The sequence below is a fragment of the Brienomyrus brachyistius genome, chromosome 4 (genome assembly GCF_023856365.1).
Source record: "Brienomyrus brachyistius isolate T26 chromosome 4, BBRACH_0.4, whole genome shotgun sequence".
Taxonomy (NCBI): domain Eukaryota; kingdom Metazoa; phylum Chordata; class Actinopteri; order Osteoglossiformes; family Mormyridae; genus Brienomyrus; species Brienomyrus brachyistius.
In genome coordinates, this window is record NC_064536.1 from 8,580,605 (window position 1) to 8,604,374 (window position 23,770).

The following is a 23,770-nucleotide window of genomic DNA, read 5'->3' on the forward strand; positions in this document are numbered from 1 at the left end:
AGACGCAGCGTGGAGTAGGGAGAGCTGCAATTACGCATTACTCTCCAGACCCTGGACGGTCGTGAAGATGTTTCACTGGTTACGCCTCCATCATCAAAAAGCTAGTGAGCCAGAGCGACGGCAGCATAAAGTCGCACAGATACCTCCAACTGCCCCTGTGATCATATGGTGACTCAGGGTATCGGCAGCCGTGCCTCAGGTAACTGGAATTCAGTGGAGTCATGCTTATGGAACTTGTGGTGGGGCTCATGCGCTCTGCCGGGGCAGGGACTGGAGAATGCGGGGCGGAACTCGCTGTTCCTTGCTGGGCGGCTGTGGCGAAGAGCATTTAAGATCTTCTCCAGAGCTTCTCCCTGGAGGCTTGCATCTCAAACTTGCTGTTGAGACTTAGACTTGCTCAGGTCTGGATTCTGAAATCCAGCAACCTAATGGAGGTCAGTATTAAGATGGTGATAACTATATAGCTTGGAGTTTTACCATGGAAGATGGACACAACCCCTCCCTACAGTATAGCACTTTTACAGATGTGTGTAAATTCCTGTAGCCGGGGAAATGGGCCTCCGTGAGCATCCAGTCTCATTCACTGAAACACTATTTGAACTGGGACACCAGTATTGCCTCCATTTCCAAAGTACCTCCAATAATTCAGTGAAAGAGAAGCAGAGTTTGTCGCCGATCTCAACGTGATCATTCTTAAGTGTGTCCTGAAAACTCCCAGAGGCCCTTGCAGCAATAACTTATTTGGAGAGCAGATTTATGGTGTGGCACACTTACCCGAAATCTACTAATATTATTGTTTCAGTTGTGGGGGGGGGGGGGGGGCACAACCATGAAAAAGTGTGGTGAACGATGGGCTGGGAATCTCACGGGGATAAAGAAATTCTCTATCCGGATCCCCCCCCACACTGAACGACAACAAGGAGCTTTTTTTCACCCATACAAATGCTCACCTCTCGCTTTGCATCTGTGCGTGTTTCCTTAACCTTGCAGGGACGTTGGCCATCTATCTAGGAGTGCCGAGGAGTTTATTTGCTCGGGGCCGGAGCTGGGAACCATAAACTGTGTCGAAGTGCCACAATCACGGGCGAGCGTTCAAGCGCGCAAGCCTTTTCTCATCGACGCATCAGAACGACAGAGACGCAGTGAGCAGAAAGATTACGGAGATTGGGGAGAAACACGGTACAAGCCGACGACAAGGAGTAGAAAAACAAAAAGCATTTTTATTTAAGTCAAATTTTCCGTTTTCCATTCACATGCCCTCATAGATATATCTAAAATCTGAATCAACACGCATCAGTCTGGAGGCTGATTTTCAAATTAATATCATTCCACTCGTACAGAAGGAAATCAAAAACTATAAAAAATAATTAAGAAATCTGCGGCATAAACAGTGTATCTTTTGCAATAATCTCCATTGTCCGGGTACCTTTCATTATGACATAATTTAAAATGATTTTTTTTTCCTTGGCATGAAACCAAGAATGAAATCCTGACAAGCAGAGAAAACGACATTAAATATCAGATCCGACAAAAATAATGTAATTTTTTATATCTATATGTTTATTTTCAAGTCAAATTACTCTCCCTCTCATATACGAAAACAAATAAACCAGAAATGTTACGCGACAATAGCTGCCACAGGATCCATGGTCTTTTCTGAAAGCGTTAAAAAAAATCTCCAGCTCTCTAGTTAAAATTTTGGCACAGAAAAGACTGAGTTTAGCAGAAACGTTTTCGTTATAAACGGGTGGAGCCACTCTGTATGGATGTCAAACTTTTCTGAAGACATTCTGCTCGCTGCTTGACAATACTGTCTCCCAGAAGCTTCCGGAGGCTCTACTGAAGCATGGCTTTGATGCTCTTGGAGGTAGATTCGTCGTTCAGGTGCTTTGTGGTGTACCTGTAATGAAAACCCACAAAAATCAAATACACTGATCCAGTTAGGGAAATTAACAGAGCCGATTCATCTGTAGGACGAGGCTCACGATCTAACGGCATTAAATGTGGCTGCTTCTCATCAACACACTGTGTTTCAGCTAATTGGTGGTTTAATCATAAACCACAGAGACATTAAACTATAGAAGTCACATTTTCACATTCGCTGTCCCGCGCACAGAAAACGGCCCATGATTATGCTGCCCTCTAACCTTGTCTAACACCTATATTTGGCCAACCAACCCGCCCCCCCCCACCCTCCCTGTTACCCCTCTGCGATCATCTGAGTGGTAAATCTTCCTCTTTATTAACGGAGAACTTTGCAGAAAAGGTCATTGGGTGAACAAGTTCCTGTGTGGAATGTTAAACGCCTGAAGTATGAAATTGCATGTTCCGCTGTGACGGGTCGCGGCAGTTGGCCGATCACAGACCTGAGCGCGTTCAGAAGGCCTTCCACGCTGTTCCGGGGCTGGTCGCGCAGCACTTTAATGCATCCTCGCATCTGTGGAAGAACGCAGCTGTTAGATGGCCGAGCGTCCATAACAGCGAAGCGCATCAGGTGATAACGAACTCACGTCGATCTTGGAGCCCTTGGCGAAGGCGCCGACAGGGTGAACAAAGTCGTAGAGAATGATGACCCCCACCATGACACGCAGACAGAAGGAGGCGGTCTCCTCGCTGGCGAAGCGGCTGCGATATTCGCTGTGTGGAGGGAGAAGACAGAGAATACCGTCATGGAAATGCAAATATGCGAAGACACACAGTCATGTAGACACAGTAATGCAGACACAGACAGACACACAGTCACGCAGACACACAGTCACGCAGACACACAGTAATGCAAACACACAGTCATGCAGAGACACAGACACACGCAGTAACAGACACACAGTTGCAGACGCACACAGTCACACAGAGGCACACAGACACAAATATAGACACACAGTCAAGCAAACACAGACAGACACAAAGTCATGCAAATGCAAACACACACAGTCACGCAAACGCAGAGGCACACAGACACACAAACACAGATGCACATCGATGCATACATAGGCATGCAGAGACGCAGGCACACGCATATACATATGCAGACAAACATGCAGACAAGCATAAATACATCCACCAACATGCACACATGCAACACATCACATGGAGAAACAGACAAACATGCACAGGTATTTATACAAATACTTGCACAAAATATGCATATGCACACGAACAGGCAGACATACGCACGCATGCAGCCGTGCACACGCAGACATATACAAACACGCTTGGTCCCTTGTGATGTGCCGCAGGTCAACAAGTCTGAGGAGGCGAGAGGAGGTGAGCGGAGAGGAGGCCACACTTACGGCGTCTCCAGCATGATTTTGCACACACTGGCCATGGTGCTCAAGCAGTCTGTGGTGTTTTCTATGGGCAGGTTCTTGTTCTGTTCAGAACACAAATTGTGTTGCTTAATCGGCATCCAACAGAGATTAAGGTAGTTAACTTGGCACCAGATCCATTAAACCACCACAGGATGACAGCCAGATGGTCTGCTAGAATAAGCACAGGAGGACCACCTGCATAGTGGATCTATCCCATCATGCCATGAAGGCACCAGAGGGTTGTCATGGCTACATCCGAAACGTCACAGCAACAATCAGGTACAAACAGCAAACAGGTGCTGTAAAGCTGGTACTTACCTCTGAGACAAATTTTGTTGTGGCATCACTTAACGTCTTCAGCATGGGCGTGGCCTCCGCATAGAAGAGAGACATCCGATTGGCCAGCTCGTTGTTGACCTCATTTTCTCCCTCAGCCTGAAATCCGAAGAGGGCTGAGGGTTTAATGACACTTTCACAGCTCAGGTTGTGATTCCACTTCCCATTTCAATACTGTTATAACAGCTAATCACGCTAAATGACTCCATGAAACACAGTCATTTTATGGTTCTACGACAAGCCTGCACATCACGTGACGCTATACGCAACGAGTCAGAAAATGCGATTAAAGCACATGATGGAGAGAAAAGCCCAGCTTTCGGAGCTGGGGGGCTGTTTGAGGCCTAGGAGGGCGTGACTGAGCGGTAGCAGAAGCTCTCTAAAGACTTCAGCGGTGGGTCTGATACACGGAAACGAAAGACTATCCTGCTGAAAAGAAAGCTTTGGTTATGCTGGTTCACCAATTTATGGTAGCTGACCAGCTTAATGATGATGATGCTTTATGATGATGCTTTGATGGCTGGCCACACCAACATGACCAACTGTTGACCTTGCTCCCCCAGCAAAACCATCAAAGAGCAGCAAGAGCTGGGACACAACCATCATAAACCAGCTAAAACCAGCTACCAGTATTTTGGTTTGCAGCAGTAACGAGCGTCTGCAGGGCATCTACAGGCGTAAATGCCCCCCCCCCCCCGCGTCCATGCTCATGTTTGCTTTGATCTTGCCTGTATTGCCGACTTTCAAGAACCAATGAAACACCGTGTTCGGTCACGCCAGGCTCTCCGTGCCATCCCTACAGAGATGCACTCTCACGCTCGGTGCGGAGCGGCGGTGTATGTGGGCGGGGCTGGGGTGCTGCAGTAAGGAGGGGAATACCAGCATGTCACGGTCCACCGCCGTGGGACTCTCAGTGTCTGCCTCACTTCCCGTGAGCCCCCTGAATCCCCCTCGCATGAGGGTGGAGGCACAGCTGGGATCATGCGCTACTGGGCACCAATGGCACACCTGCTCTCACTTCCTACTCTGCCACGACCCCAGCGCCATAATCGCCCATAACGCCCAGGGGGGACAGCGACAGAACTTACCGGAACGTTATTGATCCGCATGCGATTTAAAGTTCTTCGGTAGTAGCTGAAGTCATTCTGGATGGCTGGGTTTGTCATCTACGGGGGATGGAGAACAGAATCAGACCGAGGGGAACCTGGCGCCCATGCGATGTCACCAAGGAGACTGAACAGGTTTCCGGGATATGAGCTCGTCCCACTCGCTGCTGTGTGGTGAATCTTTATTAATTATTCACCGCTGCCTCAGGGAGCTCTGTCAGGGTGTGAGCCGCGTGTGACGTGTGTGACGTGTGTGACGGAGGTAGCGGGGACAGGCCCAGAGCACCGCATCTAGCAGACGCAGAGAAGCATACATGTCAGAGAGATCAACCTCAACAGGAGGATTCCCAGACCTCAGGTCCTCCCGGTGCCTGTCGGTGATGGCTCTGCGTGGGTCAGAGCATTTCCTCGCTGACGCAACATCTAAATAAGTCATGTGACATGGTGTTGACCCCCAGTCCAGCATGGGCTTGAGGCACGACGTCCAACAGAAGCACAGGACTGGACTCTGCGCTGCGTTGTAATTATCACAATCCTGGAGTGAGTGTGTATCAAAGTGGTCCCAACACCCTAATGGTGCATAATAAACGCAAAAGAAAAAAAAAAGCAAATTGCTGTCTGTCTGTTGGAGAGAAAAACGCATTTTTCTACACAGATTTGGGGCAGTTTGACCTCATTACCCAGCACATCAAAGCAGCCGTGTGTAAAATGCTGAAATGTTTTTATTGCGAGTGGGATTTATTCTCCTCTTCACACTGTTTTTCAAAAACCGCTGAGCAAATACGGCCCTGCCAAGCTGCCCTCAGCCCAAATGTCGCCTGCGGAATTTTTACCCTCCTTTGCGTGTCCCACATCTGAACCCCAACCCCCCCTCTTAGCCCCCCCCCGAACTCCCATAGCTGCCCTGGCCAGGGGTAGGGGGCTCTGTTTAGCTGCCAGGTTGGCGTTTCAACACCCTCACAGACACAAAGTGGGTCAGCCGGCCCAGGTCAGACTGAAAGATTGATGAACGAGGCAGGCAGAACACTGCCTCTCCCCCCCCCTTTTATTACCAGCGCAGTGCTGTTCAGCCACGTCTCGCCTCGCGGGGGGGCCTACCTTGAGCTCATCAAAACGCAGTGTGAAGTGCAGGATCTCTGCAAACTGCTTGGCCAGCGCCTGCTCCCGCTCCAAATGCTGCGTTGGCGTGTAGCGCGTGCTGGTGAGCGCCCCCAGGAGGCTGTGCAGTGCTGCCTCTGTGAGACAAAGAGGGGGCATCACTTAGCGCTGGCACTGCAGATTGGACCTTCTCCCCACACAACCGGGAGCAACTTGGCCAATCAGAGTCCAGACCTAATTTAGTCCATATTGTATGCATTAGTTACACTGGTCTGCAGCAAGAACCACCACTTAGCACAGCAAGGGAAGCTCGAGGAACTTTCGCAGTTGACCACGAACTTGGGAACGGAAGCTTACATATACAGTCTAACTTCTGAACGTGTCAGATTGGAGCTGACAGAAACATGAAAGGGACATGGCAGGAACAGGACAGGGACAGGATAGAGACAGGACATCTAGCAGATCAGCTAAAAAGTGCTTTCTGGATGACGCCAAAACACCCGTAGAGTGTATTTCCTAATTTACAGTTAGAATGGTGGATTAAACCAGATCGTGCCACACGATGCAACAGCAATTCCTCCAGCGAGAAACTTCCTCTTTTTTAGCGGAATGTCTAATGAGGAGAGGTTAGCCGAGCTGAATCTGTTCAGCCTCAATCAAAGGAGACTAAGGGGGGACATGATCCAGGTGTATAAGATTCTAACAGGTCTGAATGCTGTTCAGCCAATAACTCAAAATAACTCAACACTCAAAACAGAGTACTCACTTTTGTTGCCATCAGTTCAGACATTAATGGCTGTGTGTTGAGTTATTTATCAACTTTACACCATTATACAAGCTGTACACTGGTTACTTTACATTCTATTTCATTAGCGTTGTCCCTTGAAAAGATATAATAAATATAATAGATATAATAAAATATTTACAAAAATGTGAGGGGTGTTACTCACATTTATGAGATACTGTATATGCACCCAGCACAGTCTAGGAAAACATCAAAGGCAGGTACAAACAGAAAATTCTCACATGTGTGGCTGATCTAAGATATGACCCAAGGCAGAGGAATTCTGGGAACAAGGCAGAGGAATTCTGGGAATGTGCTGAGCTGTCGGCGGAGCCTCTTCGCAGCACAGGGTGCCCCGCGCTGCTCTGGTCTGCACGTGCAGCGGACGCGGAGACCAGCCCCTGGCCATAACCCGCCCCACCTTCACAAGTCACGGCTCGCGGAACGTATGAACCAACACTTTTAAAAATACGTGGTCGCAGAGAACGGCTGTCGCATGGAGTCTGTCGGTAACCTCTGCCCCCATCGTAGGAAGACCAGGGACGGCCCGCGTACGTCTGCTCAGCCAGCGGAAAAAGCCATTAAGTCTGGAAAAGTGAAGGCCACACCATAGATGAGGAAAATAATCAGTTGACCAATACCAGCAGGGGGCGCTAACTGACCCATTCAAGGTCACTAGTCATTGGGCCGCTTGAGAGTCTAGGATTATCACCCTTGATAGCGGACACCACTGATCATCTCCTCCTTTGAAGAGGTTGAAGAGTCAACCAAGAGTCAGGGCCGCGAGAAATACCGCGATGAGGGCAGGAGCTGAAGAGGGGGGGCCGGGAACGCGGACATGCAGGGGAAGCGTGGTACATACCTAACCGGAGCGAGAACTCATAGAATTTCTTCAGCTTTCCCACCAGAGGAACCACTGCGGCCCATGCTTTCTCCTGTAGCTTCTCATTACTGGGGTTCTGGATAGCCTGCAGTGAGGGAAGCGGGGCCCAGGAGAGTCAGGGAGGCATGGACCGGTGAAATGGTTACATGGAGTCAGGGTGGTGAACGGGACCGAGTGATGTGGGTGGGGTCAGTGAGGGGGTTTCAGGGTGGTGAATGGGCAAGATCAAGGGTTTTGGGTGAGCAGGGTCAGGGAGACAGGGAGGTAGGGTTAGGGAGATGGGGAGGCGGGGTCAGGGAGTTGGGGAGGCGGGGTCAGGGAGATGTGAATGTGTGGTTAGGGAGGCGGGGTCAGGGAGATGTGAAGGTGTGGTTAGGGAGGCGGGGTCAGGGAGATGTGAAGGTGTGGTTAGGGAGGCGGGGTCAGGGAGATGTGAAGGTGTGGTTAGGGAGGTGGGGTCAGGGAGATGGGGGAGGCGGGGTCAGGGAGACGGGGAGGCGGGGTCAGGGAGACGGGGAGGCGGGGTCAGGGAGATGGGGAGGCGGGGTCAGGGAGATGGGGAGGCGGGGTCAGGGAGATGTGAAGGTGTGATTAGGGAGACGGGGTCAGGGAGACAGGGAGGCGGGGTCAGGGAGACGGGGAGGCGGGGTCAGGGAGATGGGGAGGCGGGGTCAGGGAGATGTGAAGGTGTGGTTAGGGAGGCGGGGTCAGGGAGACGGGGAGGCGGGGTCAGGGAGACGGGGAGGCGGGGTCAGGGAGATGGGGAGGTGTGATTAGGGAGGCGGGGTCAGGGAGATGGGGAGGTGTGATTAGGGAGGCGGGGTCAGGGAGATGGGGAGGTGTGATTAGGGAGGCGGGGTCAGGGAGATGGGGAGGTGTGATTAGGGAGGTATGATTAGGGAGGTGGGGCCAGGGAAGTGGCCACGGGTGACTATCGGGAACATGGTCACACACTGAGACCCTGAGCATTTCACACATGCCTGGATCTGTTAGGGGCTTATGGAGTTAGCTGTACAATGAAGCGAACATCACAAGTCAGCCAACTTAGAGAATATACAAAAGAGATGGCCAGTCAAACATGAAGCATTTCTTCAACCGAAAGTTCATGACCCTTCACTGGGACTGGAAAGATTTTAAATAACAGAAGGTGCAGGAGACCAGCCTGAACATTTGTCAGGGTGCTTACCTCCCGGATGGCTTCCCCTGCACCATGGTATGCCTGCAGGTCGTCCAGAATGCCACGAGCCTCCTTGAGGACCACATTCACTTGGTTCCATATCTCCCGCTCGGCTTCTGTGGGTTGTGCGTCTGTACGAGACACAATAGTTTGGACTGAAGTGAGTCAGGGCCTACGAGCACTGTGACTGTGCTACTGCAGTGCTACAGTGATGTTGTGATGTTCACTCTGATTGGACAGGCTCCTCAAGCGAGGCTCTGATCATAGGCCACGTAACACACCAAGGTTTCCAAGCGGTGGCAGCCTGAGATCCTATTGGTGACGGCTAAAACAGGCAGTGGTGTGTTCCAGTGGAGCTGATTCTCAGTACCTCATCACATCCCCATGAACAAGAACAGCAGCTATATTAGCAGACAGGTCTTCAGAAGCTCGCAGTAAGGAGATGCTGCACTGCGGGGCGCCAGGCGCAGAGCTGCAGGGCCGACACTCTCCCGGGTCGCGATCTTCTCGGGCGACCTGCGATTATGCGGTGTTCCGTAACGCTGTCGGGGGTGACTCAGCTATAAGACTGTGTCTGGAGTCTATGAGGCTTCACTTTCCATTGCAGGCTATTCAGCGGTGCCTAGGTGGGTGGGGGCCGGTCCAGGAGCGATGACATGTGGTTTGTAGGCCCCCCTGCACGCGTGACTGTCGATGATCGGCTGTGTGGAACATTCTGAGCTGTGTAGGCTCAGAGGAGCACCAGTGACCCTATCTGCTCAAACTGCAATTCCGGCTATAGAGCGGCAGGATGTAAACGTGTGTGTGTGTGTGTGTGGTGGGGGGGGGTCGGTCCCTGCAGCTCGTTTGTAAGGCACCTCTGAGGATGTCGGGGGTGTTACTGTGCCGTAGCATGGGGGGGGTGGGGGGAATACAAAATGAAAACACATAACAGCAGCATGTCCGTTTGACACATCTCTGGCTTGGGAGTGTAGGCAGTGTACCGTTGGTTAACACCACCCACCTTAAAGTTCCGGGTGGGGTTACATGCCAGGACACAGAAGGCCCAACACAGAAGATGTGCCAAGCAAGTCAGAGCCCAAAGGCGGCCTGGCTAAGCGTGCACCACTCTGAATGCTCCAGTCAATAACTGCAGCCGCTGCCGTGGTGATTGGGCTCACTGCTGCCACGGCAACCTGCTTCTGTGCCCCTCCGGAAGCTCTCAGAGGTGTGGTGAGCACTTAGCCATATGGGGGCGCCCAAACACTGGGGTGCAATAAGGAAGCAGGGGGGAGGCATGCATATGCATGGTGGCGGAGGGGAAGGGGGGGAAATCGGAGGGAACTGTGGGGGGCAGCGAGACAAGCACAGTCAGACATAAAGCCATGCGGGAGACTGGGACGTGCTGCCTCAGGGAGGCGCCGGCGAGCCCGCGCAGTGTTTGGCACGGGATGCAAGTCAGGCTCACTTTCGAAATCAAGGAAAAAATTGGGCCCCTGTTCAAGGTCTGTGCAAGTCAAGACTTTCAGAAGGTTCCCCATGTTAGGACACCTGTCAAGAGAAGAAGAGAAGAAGAGAGAGAGAGAGAGAGAGAGAGAGAGAGAGAAAGCGTGAGCTCCAGCAGCAGAGGCATCTCAGGTAGGCCGCATGGGCCAGGAGTGCAGGGGTCGTCTCCGCGGACAGATTGCCCGACACCTCCGGCTGAGCTCTGCTAAGCAGCCCCGCCTCCATGCCACCCCCCTACTCCCCCGGCACTGTGGTTTTCCTGTGAGAGTTCACCAGATGTCTCCAACGTTTTCACCCTGTACCGCAGCCCCTCCCCGCCCCCCCATGCGACCCTCTAAGCGGAATCCCGTTCCTTTTTACAAGAAAGCCGAAGCACGTGAGGCTATTTCTATTGCTTCTCTCATTGGGCGGTTAGAGGAACAGGGGCCCCCAAGACTGCCAGACCCTGGTCACATACTCTTTGGGGACACAGTGGAGGAGGCCCCTGCTCTGCACACTGTGGCCCCACAGAGACGACCCCTGGAGAGTGCAGGCCCCTTCGATTCGCATGGGTCTCTGACCCAGCCCCGGAGCCCCGGAGACTCTGACCGGAATTAGGCCAACTCAGACTTCCAGTGACGGAGAGTCCGCTGGTTGTTATCTTCTTACATAAACACTGACGACCTAGAAAACACATAAATCTAAGCTGTTATTTACATTTCCCTACATCCTGTCCGCTGACTGGCACAACATTTTCCACCCTACAGACTTATCAGAGAGCCACACACAACCGATTCAGTTAACGGGGGAACTTAAGCACTGTGGTAATAAAGAGAAGCTCATTTCCAGAACAGAAGCCTCGCAGAGCCTCCTGGCAGGGCTGTGACAGATGAGTCCCCACCAGCAGGGGGCGATCTGCCTGTCTTATAGACCCCACCAGCAGGGGGCGATCTGCCTGTCTTATAGACCCCACCAGCAGGGGGCGATCTGCCTGTCTTATAGACTCCACCAGCAGGGGGCGATCTGCCTGGCTTATAGACCCCACCAGCAGGAGGCGATCTGCCTGGCTTATAGACCCACCAGCATCTTAGGCTTCTCAAATGCAGTACATTGTGTGGATGTGAGGTTATGTACTTCTCCTCAACCTAAGCACCGAGGTCTACACCAGTGTACTGCCATTCCTGCTGGTCTTACTTAGAGTCCAGGGCCAGCATGCGTGACGCCCTGATTGTGGTCATTCTGTCCTCAAAGTGGGCTGTTTTACACTGAGATAAGATGTTACACAGAATTTCAAAAAGCGAATCAGAAAACCTTTAAAAATACCCTGAAAAAAAAATTACAGTTACACCAGGTTAAGTCCAACTATTTCAAAATAACCATAAATGGAATATTATGCATTCCCGCCCAAAAATAAATCACCCATTCTGCAACTGTGTTTACATTTCTCTAAATAATGACCTTGTTTAGCGTTATTTTTTTATATAAATGGCCATTGCCTCGGTCCTATAGAAAGTCAGACTGAGAGAAGTGGGTCAGCAGGGCGGTGGTCAGAGACAGGTCACCTGGGGGGAGCAGGCTTTCCACAGGCAGCTGGGGGAGAGGGTTAGTGAGGGTTAGTGTGCTGCGTTATGGCCAAAGCGGACAGGACAGTTACGGATTGACAGGCGCGCAGCAAGCAGGGGGCCCTGGACCCCCGTCATCAATGGACCCCCAGGACAGTGTCGGGGGGGGGGGGGGGGGGGGACACTTACTTTCAAAATCCAGGAAAAAATTCCCAGCATTCTGGTCTATATCCCTGGTTAACACCTTAATCAGATTACCCATCCTGTGTACCTGTGAACATAAAGAGCGATTAAGCGTCTGCCACACTGCTGGGGTGGATGGGGGCATTTCCCTCAGGTTAAACCGGAAGAGCATCGTAGCTGAGGCACAGTCTACTCGGGATGCCCTGTAACCACACTGAGCCGGCAGCAAGGACCCAGATAAAGAGGGAGCATGTCTCACTGTGTCTGAGTGTCAGGGCGTGGATGTGTCAGTGTGTTGGTGTGGCTTAATGCCTGAGCATTGGTGTGTTTGAGTGTTGGGGCGTGGATGTGTCAGTGTGTTGGTGTGGCTTAATGCCTGAGCATTGGTGTGTTTGAGTGTTGGGGCGTGGATGTGTCAGTGTGTTGGTGTGTCATTGTGTTCGAGTGTCATTGTGCCTGAATGTCAGTGCCCCAGTAGAAAAATTGTCCTTGGAGAATCCAGTGGGCTCCATGAGTCCTGTTATAGATGTGTGTGTGTGTGTGTGTGTGTGTGTGGGGGGGGGGGGTGGATTTGATGTCCTCATGCCCCATGCACCTACTGCCCCCCCCCCATTCTTGCCACCTCACTCCTCCCTCCACGTTGCATGACTCTGTACATCAGCTTGAAGGCTAGGGCACCTCACTGCACCCCACCCCCCACCCCCCACCCCCCAGGCCCAGAGCACCTGACCTTCCCCTAATGAGCACAGGGTCACATGTTTAATTAACACGCCACATGTCGGCATCCTGCTCCTCAAAATACCATTGGGCTGGAGTCGCACCATGTGGGTGGGGTCAGGGGCGATTGGGTGCAGATACTGCAGTGTATGGAGAACTGCTGATGGGGGGGGGGGGAACTGAACAGAAAGGAGAGCCCCCCCCCCCCCCCCCCCCCCCCACCAGGAGTCAGGCATCCCAGCAGACGGGGACAGTCTCAGGCATACAGCCGCTCATTCGACTGTGGGCTGCCGCTGCTGTCCTCCTATTGGCTGGGAGGCTCCCCGTGCTCTTCTGTATCCATGGAACCAAAAAAAAAGCAGCTCTACTGTATATGAGGCAGCAGCCAATCAGAGCAGAGCCCGCGAGAAGCGGACACATGTCCATGGGAAAGGGGCATGACGGGGGGGGGTGGGGGATATCTGAACGAGGTAAGGAGGTGACAGGGTGCCCAGGGGAGGCTGCTTGGGCCGCAGAAACACAGGCATTTACATTTGACATATTCTGCTCAGAACCCCGGAGCCTGAACATGGATAGATGGACATTTTATGCTGCGATTTTATTGCATAAAACAAACATGAAAAATCATTATTAAAAACAAAAAACAGAGCAGAAGGTCCAGACATGCTCCGTTTGAGGAAATGTCATAGCGAATATCAATGTTTGGTATGGGGGGGGTGTGACCCCCACTCGCTGTTCCAAGCATCACCACCCTTACTGCTGTTAAATATACTAGTGCTCCTGATCCCCCCCCCCCCACTACACTCAGACAGGGGGGAGAAGCGAGTCATGTGGACCGGGGGGGGGGGGGGGGGGGGGGCGTTTGACTTGACCCAGATTCTGTGGCTGATACATCACAGCACACCACGCAGAGGTCCGCCAGGCTCTCAGCGGGGGGTACGGGACAGCTGCCCCAACCAGACAGGCGGAAAACAAAACCCGGCTCACCGGGGCCCTCTCAGCATGTGAGGCCCCCACCCCCAATGACAGCCCCCACCCCTGTATCTGTCTACAAGGTGTTTGGGGTTCAATATGAGAATGACTGATTATGCTGTGTGGCTGCAGGGGGCGCCAGAGAGCCGCCACGCCACACACGTGGCTCACACCGGGAATACTCATGCGCACGCAGAGTGAGGAGGTAATTACACTCTTCATCTGCCGGGCACACGCCGCCGTCCTGAGCAATTTCCCTTTCAGCTGTTCTCTTCAGCATGGCCTACTTTTCAAACGCTTTCCAGAACCGCCTGCTACAAAAAGGTGGGGGGGCAATAGGTAAATAAGACGATATTATAGCTGCACAGCCCCCCCTTCTGTTGAAGAGGGGTATTGTGGGAGATCACTGCTCCAGAGGTGGTCATGTAACCTGGTGACCCCAGGGGCCATTCTGCAGAACCATCGCTGTGCTTCCTCCAGTCCATCGATTTGATAATAAGGCTTAAATGGAATGCTGCCTCCTTGCTGCCTTTCTACCCCTCCACTGGAGGGCGCTGTGGTGGAACTGAGCTACATGCCTCAACTGCTGAGAGGAATCATATATGCAGTTACGCTAATTGACGGCTCTAAATAACCAAGGGTTTAAGCTCCCCCAGTCACCCCACCCCCCTGCCCAAATCCCCATCCAGGAGAAGATGGTACAGTTATGCTCAAAATAATAGCAGTCCGACATCACTAACCCGATCCATCACTGGTTTGGGTAGAAATACATTTTCTACCTTTTTCTACATTCTACTATTCATAGAATAATAGAAAACCAATAGACATGACATGCATGCTGCTGGTTCTGTGTAATTGATCCATTAATTGAAAGGGGCGTGTTCAAATTAATAGCAGTGTGAAGTTAAATTAGTAAGGTAATTCAATCTGTGAAAAAACAGGTGTCAATTACAGCCCTTATTTAAGGAAGAAAGGCAGCAATTGTTGTACATGCTGGTTATAGTGCATTTCTCTCAGAAAATCTCAGTACAATGGGTCGTACCAGAAATTGTTCAGAAGAGCAGCGTACTTTGATTAAAAAGTTGATTGGAGACGGGAAAACATATAAAGAAGAGCAGAAACTGGTAGGCTGTTCAGCTAAAGTGATCTCTAATGCTTTAAAATGACAACCAAAACCTGAAAGCTGTGGAAGGAAATGGAAAACTACCAATCGGATGGATCGGAGAAAAGCCAAGATGGCAAAGACTCAGTCAATGATCAGCTCCAGGAAGATCAAAGAAGATCTACAGTTATCTGTGAACACTGTGACAATTAGAAGAGGCCTATGTGAAGCCAAGCTACTGGCAAGAAGCCCTCACAAAGTCCCATTGCTGAAAGAAAGACACCTACTGAAGAGATTACGATTTGCCAAAGAACACATCTACTGGCCTAAGGAGAAATGGCACAACATTTTGTGGACTGATGAAAGCAAAGTTGTTCTTTTTGGGTCTAGGGGCTGCAGACAGTTTGTCAGACGTCCCCCAAACACTGAAATCAAGCCACAGTACACTGTGAAGACAGTGAAGCATGGTGGTGCAAGCATCATGATATGGGGATGTTTGTCATACTATGGTGTTGGGCCTATTTATCGCATACCAGGGATCATGGATCAATTTGGGTACACTAAAATACTTGAAGAGGTGATGCTGCCGTATGCCGAGGAGGACATGCCCTTGAAATTAGTGTTTCAGCAAGACAATGATCCCAAACACACCAGTAAAAGGGCAACATCTTGGGTCCAGACCCAAGAAGATTGACGTTATGGAGTGACTAGCCCAATCCCCGGACGTTAACCCAGTAGAAAACTTGTAGGGTGACATCAAACAGGCTGCGTCTGAGCCAAAACCAAGAAATGCTGAAGAATTGTGGAATGCAGTCCAATCATCCTGGGCTGGCATACCTGTCCACAGGTGCCAGAAGTTGGTCGACTCTAGTCAACACAGATGTACAGCAGTTCTCAGAAACCATGGTTATACAACTAAATATTAGTTCTGTGATTTAAAGGGAAGCTAAATCTTGAAAGTGATTTACACAGTGAATGTTTGAGTTTGTAAAGAAGAATGCAAACACTGCTATTTCTTAACACCCTAACATTCCTTTTTCTTAATTTTTTTTTATAAAGGATTAACACAAATTTGATAATTTCTTTTCATTTTTTGGAATAGAATGTACAGTGTTCCCAATGCGTATAGAAATAAAAGCTATGATAAGGACTTTTGGCTTTATTCACCTTTTTATACACACTGCTATTATTCTGAACACAACTGTATATTAGAGTGTTAGCAAGGAACACAAAATACTGAGGATACCTGAATATGTGAGAGACTTTCTCTGCTATTTTTCATCATATACTGGCAGACCGAAGCAGGTGCTGTTATCTGAAGCACACTTCAGCAGAAAGTAGCGGAAGCGGTTCGCTCTTGGAGAATCCATCGTTACAGCAGATACAGAGTGCCCCCTTGTGGAGAAATGGCTGCATTGCAAGACAGCAAACACAGACTCCAACCCCCTCCCCCTGCGCTATTATCTGACCTGTTTCATATTTATTAGAGCCTTAGAGGATTTACAGAGTGGCACAGTAAGTTCACTACGGGGCCACAGAAGGGGCGTGTTCTTCAACACACGCTGTAGCTGGAAACGACTTTGAGGCAAGGTCAACTACCAAGGTCAAAAGAGAGAGAGGCTGTGAAACACTCAGCAGGACATACAAGGGCAGCGGCATCCTGACGGGGCTGAAACACATCACTGCTGCTGAGCTGGGGGGTCTCAGGGCAGGGTCCGGCTCCCCACACTATTCCTCTTACTCCTGATCCTTATCAAAGCCTCCGTTTGGTATTCATATTTACACATTAACAAGCATTACAATTTTTTTTTTCCAATTAATTATTCACCGCATAGTTGACACGCTGCATGTAACTCCCCCTTGTGGCCAATCTGTAAACTACAATAAGCTGTAGCAGTCTCCATCAAGGAGCGAGACCAACGCACTTTCCTCCTATAACCACCAGCAACGTCAGCAGATCCTACAGTCATGACCAAAAATTTTGAGAATGACACAAATATTGGTATTCACAAAGTTTGCTGCTTCAATGTTTGTAGATCTTTCTATCAGATGTTCCTATGCTATACTAAAGGCTTTTATTGACAATTACATTAAGTTTATGCAAAGACTCAATATTTGCAGTGTTGGCCCTTCTTTTTCAAGACCTCTGCAATTCGCCCTGGCTGCTGTCAATCAACTTCTGGGCCAAATCCTGACTGACGGCAGCTCATTCTTGCATAATCGATGCGCTTGGAATTGGTCAGAATTTGTGGGTTTTTGTTTGTCCACCCGCCTCTACAGGATTAACCACAAGTTCTCAATGGGATTAAGGTCTGGGGAGTTTCCTGGCAATGGACCGAAAATATCAATGTTTTGTTGAGCCACTTAGTTATCACTTTTGTCTTATGGCACATCGCTCCATCATGCTGGAAGAGACATTGTTCATCACCAGAATGTTCTTGGATGGTTGGGAGAAGTTGCGCTTGGAGGATGTTCTGGTACCATTCTTTATTCATGGCTGTGTTCTTAGGTAAAATTGTGAGTGAGCCCCTTCCCTTGGCTGAGAAGCAACCCCTCACATGAATGGACTCAGGATGCCATACTGTTGGCATGACAGAGGACTGATGGTAGCGCTCACCTTTTCTTCTCTGGACAATCATTTTCCGGATGCCCCAAACCAAGGGGATTCATCAGAGAAAATGACGTTTCCCCAGCCCTCTGCAGTCCAATCCCTGCACCTTTTTCAGAATATCAGTCTGATGTTTTTCTTGGAGAGAAATGGTTTCTTCTGCTGCCCTTCTTGACACCAGGCCATCTGAAAAAGTCTTTGCAGATGCACTGACACCTGCCTGCTGCCATTCCTGAGCAACCTCTGCACTGGTGGTGCCCTGATGTCGCAGCTGAATCAGCTTTAGGAGACGGTCCTGGCGCCTGATGCACTTTCCTGGGTGCCCTGAAGCCTTCTTCACAACACTTCACACATATTTCATTCTTGCATTCTATTTTATGCTTCAGATTTAATTGTAAATATACTGTGCAGCTGCTGGCGCGTTCCAAACTAAATGTCATTGTACTTACGATGAAGATAAAGCATCTTTATCTTGAATCTCTCTCCTTGAAGCTCTTGATGTTCTGACAAATGGCTCATTTAGGTGCAATCTCACTAGCAGGAACATCCTTGCCTGTGAAGCCCTTTCTGTACAAAGCAATGACGACTGCGCACGTTTCCTTGCAGGTAACCATGGCTAACAGAGGAAGAACAATGATTTCAAGCACCACTCTCCTTTTAAAGCATCCAGACTGCTGTTCTAACTCAATCAGCATGACAGAGTGATCTCCGGCCTTGTCCCCATCAACACTCTCACCTGTGTTAACGAGAGAATCACTGAAATGATGTCAGCAGGTCCTTTTGTTGCAGTGCTGAAATGCAGTGGAAATGGAAATTTTTTGGCATCAAGTTCATTTTCGATGCATCTGATCGCTCTTCACAACATTCTGGAATTTATGCAAATTTCCATCATAAAAACTGAGGCAGCAGACTTTGTGGAAATTAATATGCGTCATTCTCAAAACTTTTGGCCAGGACTGTAGTTATAAACTGAGTGCTTTTGCCTACTGATGCCCTGAACATGGTGGCACTAGCATTTCCAAACTGTTTAGGAGGAAATCAGGCACAAGTTTGGGGTCTTGCTGCCCTCTAAAGCAGGGATCACAAACATGGTACCCGCAGGCACCAAGATGCCCCCAAGGACCACATGAGTCGCCCGTGGACCTGTTCTAAAAATAGCACAACTCACCAGTGAGCAGCGTCGAAAATTTTATTTTATCCTCTTGCTATTCTTCTTTAATCACATTTGCATTTATATAGATTTGAAAAGGACGATATTAAAAAAACATTTAAAACATGTTTATTATACATGAAGTTCAGAGAAGTTTAGGAGGGTGTTTCAAACCGCGAGCCCTTCGTATGGCTCAGTAACCGAGAAGTAGCTTCAGTTTCAAAAAGGTTGATGACCCCTGGTCTAAAAAGATGTTCTCATTTTAAACCGTGTGAAACCGAAATTGAGCAGAAAAGCAGAACTGAAAGCGTCGCCGTCACAGCAGTGGTGAGGCTGAATCCTGCCAGAAGCTGACTGGTACCAGTTGCAGAAAGTGGGACATCCATTTGTTAAGTGCTGCCGAGTTCCATCATGATACACAAGCGATGAACTGACTAAAAAAAAAATAATGGGAGGTCCGGCACCCAGACCAGGCAAGGCTGTCATACCCCAGCATAATAAACCTGTGCTGAAGTTAACATCCCCGCACAAAAGTCCTGCTGGTTTGGGAATTCTGAACGATGACCTCATAAGGCAGTGAAGAAGAAATACAGCAGCCAATCGGTAGACAGCTTCAGGCGAAAAAAAACACAAAGCCGCCCAATCATGTTATACTTTACTATATATATGCACGTAACTCCCACTCATGGGCTCACGCAGATGTATCTGATAACGATGACTGGGCCACAGGCAGGTGAAGTCAGACAAACCAACAAAATAGGATTATTAATGGCAGACTGCAGAGTCCCAGTCCCAAAGGCCCCAGTTTTAAAGGCTGTCAGTCAGTCTTGGGGAAAATATTCCCAATCTGACAACGGAATTCAATATGAAACAAAGTAAATTGCAACGCACAGCAGATCATCTTGAGTATTAGGAGGCAATACCTGACTTTAAAGCAGCTTGTTACTTCATTTATTTATCAGTACAATGCCTGCGTTTCCATTAGAATCAGCATTTTCCATATGAAGCCTGTAGATGGCAGCATTGTGCCACATAATGTAATGGCCTGCCGGCTGCTAGCCGGCGTGTGACAGGACCCCAGTGTCTGCTGTGAGCAAATCCAGGTTCCTGACACTGACCAAAAGCCACCACTGCAAAAGATAAGTCAAGACGTAGGTAAATAAACGGGACAGATCAGGAAAAGGCGGAGAGATGCCCGAGCAAACAGGCTGCGCTGCACCCTGGCATAGATGGACCAGTGACCTCACAAGTCCGGAATGACATATCGGTATGAAGATTAAAGCGCCCCCTTAGTGCCAAACCACCACACTACAGATTTTCCCTCTAACTTCAGCCAGCCATCTGGACCAATCACAGACAGGCCGGAGCAAGGGGGGCGGCGAACTTACCTCTTACCAGTGTCTCTTCGACTGTCTCTGGGCTCTCGAGCTAAATGAGTTGCGGGAAGGATTGGAGAAAAGCAAAGCAAGCATTACTACTCTGTACCATTCCACAAGGAAGTCAGAAAATCACTGACGTTTCGCACACAGAGCCGGACATGACCATGCGAACGAAATGGGAGTAAACAGTCACTGCAGAGACTCTAAGAAGCTGCGGTATCTGTGATATGCTCCGCTTAGGGTTTTCAGCACAGCCAGAAATCCAGAACATGCCAGATCATGCATGTGCCTTCCAGGGCAACTGCGCATTTTCCATAAACATACCAGCTACTCACAGAGAACTGAAAACATTCCGGCTGGTGACGGAGCAGAGAGGCGAAGACCAACACTCATTTCTGTGTGCCGAGTCGGCACTGATCACACTGTGTGTGTGTGTGTGTGTGTGTGTGTGTGTGTGTGTGTGTTTGTGTGTGCGCATGTGCATGGTCCAGGTATACATTACATTGTGGGAACCAAATATCCTGCTTTTTTGGTCCCCACAAGGGGAAATTAAATTTTAGAAAAAAATCACTTGCATTTTATTTGGTTACTTATGTCTAAGGTTAGGGCTGGGTAGGGGTTAAGGTTATCATGTTGGGATTAGGGTTTTCTCCACAAAAATAAATGGAGAGTCCCCACAAAGATATAATTACAAACCTCTGTGTGTCTGTGTGTGTGCGTGTGCATAAGCTTCACTCTTTCTATGAAGCAAATTTTAAAACTCAAAATCACCGTAAAGCTGGCAGCCTCTCAAACACCAGTGATCCCCACAGAACAAAGATCTCCCTGATTTTCTATTTTAACAAAAATAGTCTTTTATATCTGTTTTTCACTTTTACTGAATTGAGGTTGGGAAGCACTTTTCACATCTGACCATACATAAGGACATGCTTAGTGTCAGAACCCTGATACACGTATGCAGGCGTGTGCTGGCCGGCACAGCGTGTTTCAGGCATGTCGAAAGGGGGGAAGCGGAGAGGCGGCGGATCCAGAGGCGGAGAGGGAGGCTTCCTCAACATGGACTCTCATCTGCCAACCTCAGGACCTAACCACCAACTGACGACACCCACAGTAACTAACCGTAATCCAACAAAGAGGCAGTGATTGATAACAGGGGGCATAGAGGAGAGTACGGCGTTGTGGGGGGGCAGGAGAGAGCTTACCAGAAGGTGGGATGTTCAGGTCTCAGAGACGAGGTCCAGCCTGGCCAGTCACTGGGGTCAAGCACTGTCCACTGGATCTGGGTCTGTAAGCACGGGGATCAGAGGAGCATGATCGATGGAGCTCCAGCACGCCAATCAGAAAGCTGACGTCCATCTGACCAAGGTAAGCCTCGTAGGTAAACAAGCTCAGCACTCAAAGGCATACCTATCAGTCCCACACCATTATCACAGCCCGACGACGAGATAAACCAAACGAATGCCTCATTCCAACTGACTGTAACCGGAGTCCATCTGCTCCAACGTGTGAACCATCTCTGACATTTAAGCAAGTGATACTGTGAAAGCCGCGTATGTCACTGGGCCCCGGCCCCGCACTGTTAGCTCTTGAGCCAGATGACTCAAGGGATCATTGGAAGTTGCACGACGCAGGCTGCAGCTCGGTCTAGACGCATGGGAGCTCTCGTCATGCGAGGAGAGAGCTGGAGGCAGAGTGACATTCGAAGCATCATTGATGGACATCTGCGTGCCCAAAATTAGCATCGCATGGTGCCCCTGGGGAAGTGGCCTTGTTAACCACACGGCAGCGTTTCCGTTCTCGTGGTTTGACTTTCAGACATCACTGGGTCCGGCAAGCCGGGGGGAGCCCAGCCACACGGGCCGAACGAGGCAGAGAGGAGAAGCGAAAGTAGCCGGGCAGCCCGACATCACTGTGGCAGCGCCAAACCGCGCCAGACGCAGGTCACATGACCACGTCGATGCTGCTCGCAGCCCCGTAACGGGGAAGGAGAGAGCGAGGCCTTCTGAGGTCAGATGCATGTCACAGATGACTGTTAATCTCAACCTACAATCCAGGACCGATTGAGACACACGGCAAGTCAGTCTGACGGTAAAAACACTTCACTGGCACAGAGATGGAGAGATGGGTGAACCATGAACGCTGAGACACTGAGACGCTCCATGTGGGGAGTGACTCTCCCCACCAAATTGCTCCTCATTGGTCAGCTGCCATATAGCCAGAAACATTTCCTCCATGATCTCCACAGCAGGGGACTCAAGGTCACACACACACCATGTACTCAGTGTGTGCAGAACAGAAAAGTGCAAAGAATTGTGTTACTACTGGAGTGCCCCCCAGACCCACAATGCACCAGAACTGGTGGGTCGACTGAGCTACTTTCCATGTAGTTTTTTGTTGTCACTAGGCTCAGGCGAGGCAGGAGCCAGGCTTGCTCCAGGACAACAACTCCCACAATCCTGGACTAAAGGGAGGTCAGATTCAGGAACCTGAAGTCCACCAAGGCTCAGTGTTCAGGTTCAAACAGGCTTTTGGATTCCAGCAACCAGACAGATGAAGACGATGACCATTCACAGAAGAAGTCAAAAGCTCACAGTGCAGGCCGCTGTCGGAGCATGGCAACGGGTTGGGTGTGAAGCCGCCAAACTGAAGGGCCCTCCTGTCTCTATCTGGAGTGGACGTCACCAAGAGGTGACAGCCAGGGCTGCGGCTGTCACTCGCCAAAAGCTCCATTTTTGAATTTTCACCCCGAGCTCCCGTCCGAGCGGTGGCCGTGGCAGCCTCCCCGTGTCGCATCTGACTCTGCCATCAAGACGAGCATCATCTGACAGGCGGCCTGACGAGGCGACAGTGACAGACAGCAAAGCCAACAGTGCCAGACACGGCTGGGCTCGCGTGTTGCAACGGGGATGAATACACACACACACACACACACACACACACACACACACACACAACCACTGCAGATACATCTATACTACATCCACCCACATGGACAATGACAATCAGATTAAAGAAGCAGATCTGACTTGAGGTCCTGTGACCCTGTGTTGGCTTGAGTTGGATGAATTCCAAGTGCTTATCCAGTCTACATGCCTCAGATAGAGGCTCCGTGCCTCAGATAGAGGCTACGTGCCTCAGATAGAGGCTACGTGTCTCAGATACAGGCTCCGTGCCTCAGATACAGGCTCCGTGCCTCAGATACAGGCTCCGTGCCTCAGATACAGGCTCCGTGCCTCAGATACAGGCACTCTCTGTTCAGTCTGAGCTTCACACATTTCTGGTTTCTCTGCTGCTCTGGCTGAGCCCACTGTCCCCATGAACTGTCCCCGTGACACACAAACCAGGCAAACAGAAGCAGCTCTGGGCAGGAGGTCAGGAGAGCAGACGGGTGAGAGGGGACGAGGGGGGGGGCGAGGGGACTTGTCCGCGGGAAGTGACCCAAGAAAGGGCAGATGGTGGGAGAACGGACGAGTTCTCCTGGGGGGGGGGGGTACGTCTGGGGGACATCAGGCAACGAAGGAGAGAGTCTCGGTCTTCTTAACCAAAATGGATAACAGCACACAGATCAAAATGTGGAAACAGAGGGAGACGCAGACATTCCAATTATCCCCTTTCAGCGTAGATAACGGCCAAAGGCAGCCAGTAAGGCATATGTTCCCCCCGGGGTGGGGATCATTTACTAGAACAAGCTCTCCAGCTGTTATGTCACGTGGGGGTCCATTATAAAGCCTCTCGCGCTGTGACCAAAAGCCGGGTAGTCTGGTGAATGGCATGTGGGCGGGGCATTTAGATCACAGTCAGATACACTTCAGGTTAGAAGCAACAAAATCTAGCAAAAGAGCTACTGTGAGTTCACCTTCAGCAGGATTTGGCTGACCAATGGCTGAGGTACCGCCCCCCCAGATATCCTCCACCAATCAGAATCACAGGGCTCGTGACAG

The 23,770-nt window shown here is 50.2% G+C and overlaps 1 protein-coding gene across 5 annotated transcripts in view; it reads right to left on the reverse strand.

Moving 5' to 3' along the window:
* Positions 1-1,200: 1,200 nt before the first annotated feature.
* The window catches only part of fam49ba (family with sequence similarity 49 member Ba), a 37,525-nt gene continuing 14,955 nt past the window's right edge, over positions 1,201-23,770 (reverse strand). For 2 of the 5 annotated variants that reach the window (XM_049010981.1, XM_049010983.1), the window contains exons 2-13: positions 21,032-21,114; positions 19,839-19,878; positions 11,908-11,989; positions 8,702-8,823; positions 7,495-7,600; positions 5,849-5,985; positions 4,733-4,810; positions 3,627-3,743; positions 3,291-3,370; positions 2,511-2,637; positions 2,367-2,437; positions 1,201-1,900 (exon numbers count right to left, since the gene is read on the reverse strand). In XM_049010981.1, the coding sequence (XP_048866938.1) occupies positions 1,837-1,900; positions 2,367-2,437; positions 2,511-2,637; positions 3,291-3,370; positions 3,627-3,743; positions 4,733-4,810; positions 5,849-5,985; positions 7,495-7,600; positions 8,702-8,823; positions 11,908-11,980 (975 nt within the window). In that variant the 5' untranslated portion in view covers positions 11,981-11,989; positions 19,839-19,878; positions 21,032-21,114 and the 3' untranslated portion in view covers positions 1,201-1,836. Of the gene's footprint in view, positions 1,901-2,366; positions 2,438-2,510; positions 2,638-3,290; positions 3,371-3,626; positions 3,744-4,732; positions 4,811-5,848; positions 5,986-7,494; positions 7,601-8,701; positions 8,827-9,991; positions 10,074-10,139; positions 10,223-11,907; positions 11,990-19,838; positions 19,879-21,031; positions 21,115-23,770 lie in introns of those variants that run through there. The other 3 variants (XM_049010984.1, XM_049010982.1, XM_049010986.1) reach the window with 3 other exon arrangements.